We start from the raw sequence: 7,422 nt of genomic DNA, 5'->3' as shown, positions 1-7,422 counted from the left end.
TTTTGCATTGCGTGTTGGAAGAAGCGATCTTAAACTAAGTTGGTCCGAATGTCAAACATTATCGAAGGCAAATTGCAAAAACCGGACCCGGTTGCAATCATTGTGCGAGTTCGTTAAACGCCACTAAGCACTAGCAATTTTTGTTAAAGGTGCGATAGACAATCCGGGATTTTAAAGTCGATCCTTTTTTCGAAAAATAATATATACCCTTAAGCTGTAGACAAAAGAATGCAAGAGTAAAGCTTCCCTTCTAGCACACGGTTTGCCCAAGGTAGGTGATTTTATGTGCAGTTAGTTGGTCTTGTATAAAAATAAATCAGATATTACCTCCCAGTGTATTCTTTTCCTTCTACTCTCCCAACTGGTCAACGAGATCACAGAATTGCCTGAAGCACGCAAATATTGGAAAGGCTTTTTTATAATATTCAAACCCTGGTTGCGTGGTTCCAGTGCTACTGACCGACCTATGCATCATACCGTATCTGCAATATGTTCGTTCTTACATTTCTAATCCGATCGAACCGAATCATTTCACTAACAAGCTGTATTGAAACGAGAGAAGAATAGTGTGTGTTTTTGTGTGTAGTGTTTGTTTGGTGGTTGGTCGTAAGCTTTTAGCAAGGAACTTTGGTACATTACTCGCGTGTCGCATTGCTGCTTAGTACTGGACTCGATAAATTACCTGTTTTAATGAACGTACTAAAATATCTCTGATTCATTTAATGCCTAAAGTCCCTGTCGGGGACATCGTTTAGCTAGCCTAGTGTTTTTTTTGTCGTACAGTTTGCCTCTCCCTAAGCATGCATTGAAAGAAATATTTCGCTTGTGAATATTCAAATTACTCTATTTAATAGTGAAAGTGTGGGTGTATGTGTGTTTGTGAGGATGTTTTTGTATGTGTTTCATTGTTTACGTTCATATTGCTATTGGCATTTTATACTTTACACTGGTACAAAGATTCTTCAAACAGCATTATTTTACATCATTGTTGTTGTCACTTTGACCGCTTGTTTGCCGGATGCCGGGAAGCGTAGCATGAAACGCTTGCATATTTTTTCTTCCTCTCATTACTGCCATAGGTGTAATTTAATGGTGTGTTGTTCTGCTGAAACGGTCTACTGCCTAGCTGAGCTAGCCTAGTTTTAATAAGGATGTCTCACCTTCGCCACTACCAACCTAGCTGTATCGTATTTGTGCTTGTGTAAGAATAAACGGACTCTATTCGCTTTTTTACTTTATGCAAAAATGTGTTTCGACTACAGGCAATAATCCTTCCTCTCTTAGTCGTCATCGGGATGATGGAATCGTAAGCAATCAGAACGCTTTTAGACGGTTACCCAAAACCCCAAACCGCGATAGATCGCTTCCGGTTCGCTTGCAGCTATGGTTATTATTTTTTTTGTCTCCACTACCACTGCTAGATTGAAACAGTTTGCCTGCAATAATGATGCTGATGGTTTATGGGTTTTACGATGAGTTGTACGTTTGCGGTTGCTTTTTGGCGGCGGTTCACCATGTTGCGGTCTAATTGAGTTCGCCCCACATTCTCGTATCACAAATCAATCGAAATCGGACTCGGCTTCCCGGCACCGGCGCTACCGGTGCTTTATCGTTATGAAAAAAGGCAGTATCTGTTGGTTTGATTTAGCCATCGTTTGATTACTAATCGTGCGGTGATGGTGGTTTCGAGTGGTTTTTTTTCTCCTCTGCCACGGGATGGTATGCTGACCGGACTCGGACCGGATGCTTTTGAAGCCACCCGGGAGTGGGACTTTGTCCCAGAAAACTTCCGCACACCGATACAAAACGACAAACGATGGTTTAATGGCGAACAGCGTTGTGATGGGTGCGAGTTCCGAGGCATCCGAGGTTTGGTTTAGGAACGTCGGGTATCGGATTAGCAGCTCGAAGCTGATGTCGTTGCAGCACAGTGAAGCAGAGCGTGAGCATCCGGGTGAGTGATGTGTATGTATATGTTCATATGTTTGCCAAAGCTGGTTCGGATCGACAGCGATCCTTTCTCACCATCACACATACTCTCCGTGCCAACAAACGCGTAGATAAAGGCCGCACCGTCGCCAGGACACCCTCCGTTACAGCAGGTTGTTGGTGTAGATCTTGTGGATGAGTGACTTCTGGATCGTATTCTAGGAGAATCCTTTGTAGTGGATGAAGAAAAATATCAAAAACACGGCGTACGCCGACGGGAAGGTAATGCGCGCGATCACGTCGATCGTCTTTGCGACGCGTATCGGATGCGGCGGTTCCTTTTTGCGCACTTGCACGAAGCACGTCTGGAATAGAGTAAAAGCGATACGAATGCAATAAGTTTGAGTGACATTGATTTTTGAGATCACTTTAAAAAGAGGACAAAAGGTCATTGCGTTTGACATGATTTGATGCGAATTGGGGTAAAGTAATAGAGTCAAGACAATAAGAGTAATTGTCGACTTAACTTATCTCAATGCTGTTCACAGCTGTTCTTAAAGGTCTTACGAATTTAACAATATGAGTACATTTGCTACACGAGATGTGTAAAGTGTGCAAGTGTTATAAATGATTGGCAAAAAGGTGCTAAAAGAAACCCATATAGGGACAATTTGTATTAGTTAAGCTAGCCTTCATAAGCAATATATTATTTTATAATATAGAAATTCGTCTCTTTTTAACAGCTTCTAACAGCATCTGTGGTTCTTTGAAAATATAACTTACTAATAATGGAATAAAACATGTTTGCATATTTTCAGACTTGATAAGATGTGAATCCGACAATGCTTTGCTACCCGAATTCAATCACTAAGAGTGATTGTTTGTAGTGTTGGATATATCTGATTTCATGATCAAGATCTGATTCATGAATCTAGTTAAATCTCTATTCCGAAGGATAATATTCTTACAGAGTAAAGAATCCTCGTAGATTCTTGAATAGCTCCGAAAACATTAAGTTAGGTTTATTTTAATTTTTTGCTTTGGAAATAAGAATTTTTCTATGGGGACTACTAGCGAGTTCCGGACTGTGCTTCATAGGAACATTTAAATATTTATAGTTTAAAAAATAGACACCTTACAAAATTGCACTAAAGACTACGCAAAGTGGCTTTTAAGAATCATACATTAAAATGGACACTAGCAAAAAGTCTGCTCGAACGGTTTACACAAGCGAATGCTAACAGTGTTTATACTTAGTTGATCTGTATTTAAATTCCTATTTCAGAAACACAACGAATAAAAATAAGCCTGACATAATGTTACCAGAGAGATTTTTGAATCTATGAGGATTCGAGAATCTTCCTGATTTAAATGACTTCTCGTTAAAAAACCATATGAATCAATCCTCTCAAAACATTCATAAAGCACAATAAAAGCTCTTCTATATTATTTATGTTCTGTCTTCTGATAGCGATCGGGATGTAACACATTAAAATAATCAGTCTCATTTAAATTGTTCAGTAAAATGTGTCTTCTTACCTCTGTTGCACAGCCATTGTTCGCCGAGTGTGTGCAGGGGCTCGTACCGCCCGCACAACTGGTACACGCGACGATCTCGTTCGGTCCACCGGATTCCCGCTTCTTGACACCCTGTCAAAGGGAGCACCATTAGTGGGGTGTTGAACAAGTGAATGATAAAGGACACGACGGAGAAGAAAAAAAAAACTCGTACTCGGTCGGGTTTTGCTAAGTTTGTAAACGTATTAGTAAAAACCAAGTTCCAACACAAGCGTAAATCAAATGGATTAGGAAAAACCAAAAGTCAAACGAAACAGTACTTTAGTTAGAATGAAATCGTCAATCTATTCACTCCGGGGTTCACTGTGGGGTAGATCTACGTAAGGGGTAAAGATTGCGCAACAGCGCGGCGGTGCGTTGGTGTGATCGTGCGTACTGGGTAACGCGGGACACATAAGGGCGCAGACGATCATACACACAGACAAATGCACTCAACACAGACGGACACGATGTAGCATAGGGAAGAGCATCACATTGCAACAATGTGGTGCAACATAATAATAGAGCCCGCAAGAAAGTAACCTTCCGTGTTTCGGGTGGGATCAATGTTGAAAACTGTAAATGTTCTCACACGATAAAACATTGCATCTGTGCCACGGGGGAACGCTACAAAACACACGTACGCCTTTTTCAAACACACTCAACACACAACAACACACGAAGGACACACATACACGCACACACTAGTTATGCTTGGAATGCAAGTTTTTCATCGCATGTGCATCGATCAAGCCTTGGGCGTACGGAAAGCAGTTCTAGGATAAGGCTACATACAATCCTAGTGAGTTGTATAAAAACAGGTGGTAAACAATTATCAACAATAGTGTGGTATCTCTATGGGTGAGTGTGTGTGTATAGAGAAACAGGCGGCCGAGAACTAGCTTCCCAGTCGATAAAGGTAGTTTGGTTATCATCTTCTAACCGCAGGCACAGAGAACGCAGGAAGAGGGAGAGAGAGAGAAAGAGTAAAAGAGAGATAGGTAGAAAGAGACAGAATTTCTAAAGGGGACATTAAAAGTGACGTGCACGGAGTACATTCTTGGAGCATGGGTGCGCTATGTACTAGTTATTGTCGACGGTCTAAATTAGATTTGCAAACTTAAACACTTTAACATAACAAAAAAGACAATGTACAATCAATCAAATGAAAACTCTAACGGTTTTATATATAAGCGTTTGTTAAGAGTGGTAGTGAAAGTAGTTCTTTAATATATTCATATTATGTACAATTCGTTTATGTCTATACGTCGGACGAATTAGGACGATAATGAGAATCTGGCTGACCCCACAGTATTATGGTAATTTTTAAATTAATCTCATTCGAATTACATCACTTCGTTATCTTCTCGAATCAGAGGATAAGGTTTAAAGTTATAATTAAGCTCTTGCCAGGGCTTGAATTAAAAAAAAACCCTAATCATTAAAGCTTTCGGAAGTGTTTTGATTAGCGTGTCGTCTTGAAAAGTTCATCCACTTCCACATGACACAACTAACACGAACTAACCGAACCGTAAGTACCATTAGGGAGACCGATGTGTCACCGGATGAAGAACCCGTCCATAAATTACATATTCCAGTGGCATGCTAAAATTGTCGTCCCTGCGATTGGACACGGGCTGCCCCGGGAGGGTTTTCATTTGGAGGGAGCGAAAGGGGGCTTTACGGGTGTTAACCCCCGTCCCGAACGGTGATAATACAATGCACCGGAAGGTACGTTGAAGATAAAATAGCCAACACCCAACCGGGACGATCTCCTGCAGGTAATCATTCATTCGTTGACGGTATTTCAATTATGCTAGGAACATGCACGGTACACTGTTGCAAAACTGGGGGCTGACGAATGAAAAGAACTTTGAATCCGCCGTGAGAATTGAGTTTGTGTGTGTGTGTGTTTGGGGGGGATAAAATGGATAAAGCACTTGAACTACACGGCTCAAGAATGGGCGGACAATGTTATCTTTATGTTCGTTTCTCGCTTCGTTCCGTTATCGTTCATTTTGTTCGCTGTTTTATCTGAAGCTGTTCGGTGGAAAGGGTGAAACCAACCACCCTTTTCGGGGCTGGGTCGTTGTCATTTGGCCGGCCCTGGCTTATTGGGAGTCCGTGTGTATGTGTGTGTATAGTCTTTAATCCTAAGGCTCCTTGTGGTGGAGGTAATGTCGGTAGGGCGTTCGTTTCGGGTGGATAACAGGACACACTTACCGGCTACGATAGGTGAAAGGCATTTCCACGAAGCATTAGCAGGAATGATTGGAGATGCGATGATGTTGGATGCAGTATTGTAGGTGTATGGTAGAGGCGTGTGATTGTTCAGGTTAGGTTCCACCGTTGAGCCAGAGTGAAGGGGTAAGGTAACACAGTAAGAGACACGGGAGGGAGGGTGTGTATGTGTATGGGGGTGGTTTTTTTTTTTAAATTTTCGACACCGGCACAAGAAACGTCAGCCAGATACAGATGGTTGTGGGACAGCAGGGTACACACATACACACACACATACATACATACACGTAGAGCAGGGGGTTAGTTGGTACGGGAAGAGAATAAAACATGAAACTAATTATTACACACGTTCAGTGCTAGACGGGCAGGCATCGCTCGATAGAGGGTCTGTAAAGGCAACGTTTAACAGCAGGTGGTCGGTAGCATCTAGGGCGAGGATACATTTTTTGCCCCATACAGAAGCAGTGACACTGTGTGTTCATTGTGAATGAACCAGGGAAACATAATTTAATCAATTCCGTGTCCAAAAGTTTCGAAAAACGATCGACTCTGTGCCGCACCATTCGTCTCGTGCGAAATGTTGCGTTGTTGCATACATTTAGGCGGATATGTTTTAGTACTAAATGCCAATCAAGCAGGAGAGCACCGTAATGAAGAGCAGTTCACGCCACGCCGTGAAGTTGATGTATCCTCGCCTTCGGCTATACCATCTTACTAGCAGTTGGTGATGGTGCGAAATGCTCTTTCTATCTAGCTAGATTATGAGTGGTTGTGTGCGCAATGGAATTGTTAACGACTGGCACGGGACAAGAAACGGGACAGGAAACAAACAGATGGGAACTTGTAGGAACTGGGGCGGGATGTTTGTGTGATTGTGTGTGAGGAAAGAAAGCACGGAGTATGATTTTGGTTTCGCGTTCTTCGCATCACAGACGCTTCGTAGAGTTGATTTCGAACCATCCAGAACGACTACTCATTACAGAATGCAATTAGCTAACTATCCATCAACCAACCGCCAACCGGAGGTGCGTTCTAGTACGGAAGGCAAAAGCGTGTACGGCGTGTTCGTGTTGGCTCGAGGCGGTCCCCTTGAAAGTGGTCCCACGTGGAGAAAACCTGACACGAGCCGCCCGATGGACTGATGGACGGCACGGACACAGGAAACGGGAATGGGAAGGAATAGAAATGCACCAAACGCTTCACCGATGGATGGGATTTATGTTGTGGGGTAGCGTTTCTTCCGCATATTTGGTTGGTAAGATGGCTTCCGAAAGCTTGCGCAATGGGCTAAAAAGCACAAATTAGAAGCGGCTGTTTTGATCTGATAAATTAAAAGACAAGCAGAAATGTATGTACATTGTGGATGTTATTTCTGTTCCGGTTCTGTTGGTGTTGTACTATTGTTACATGTTTAAAAGTATCCCTATCCACATCCTGTGTTGGTAATGTTAGTTTTCAGAGTGTGCGTTTTCCTGAAAATCTATTAAATGTTGACAAACTTAAAATAGATGTTGTCGCTCGTTTGGTTGCCACCCTCCTTGCTGATATTTTATGTCTAATCTCAATGCCCCCGGCGAAGGTTTCATTTTGTTTTGATTGTGTTTTAAGAATTTAATTTCAAAACTGCTCCAAAATCCTTCCATACTTCCTTCGGCTCAAGGGTATGATTAATGTGCTTCGGGGTAGCTCCCTAAC

At 42.2% G+C, this 7,422-nt stretch overlaps 1 protein-coding gene across 1 annotated transcript in view; it reads right to left on the bottom strand.

Moving 5' to 3' along the window:
- Positions 1-2,147: 2,147 nt before the first annotated feature.
- LOC128715933 (uncharacterized) overlaps positions 2,148-7,422 on the bottom strand; it is a 31,685-nt gene continuing 26,410 nt past the window's right edge. The window contains exons 14-15 of the mRNA XM_053810855.1: positions 3,469-3,579; positions 2,148-2,294 (exon numbers count right to left, since the gene is read on the bottom strand). Coding sequence (XP_053666830.1) covers positions 2,148-2,294; positions 3,469-3,579 — 258 coding nt within the window. The remainder of the gene's footprint in view (positions 2,295-3,468; positions 3,580-7,422) is intronic.

The sequence above is a fragment of the Anopheles marshallii genome, chromosome 3 (genome assembly GCF_943734725.1).
Source record: "Anopheles marshallii chromosome 3, idAnoMarsDA_429_01, whole genome shotgun sequence".
Lineage (NCBI taxonomy): Eukaryota > Metazoa > Arthropoda > Insecta > Diptera > Culicidae > Anopheles > Anopheles marshallii.
Note: the sequence above shows the minus strand (reverse complement) of the source record. Positions and strands in the feature narration are given on the sequence as shown.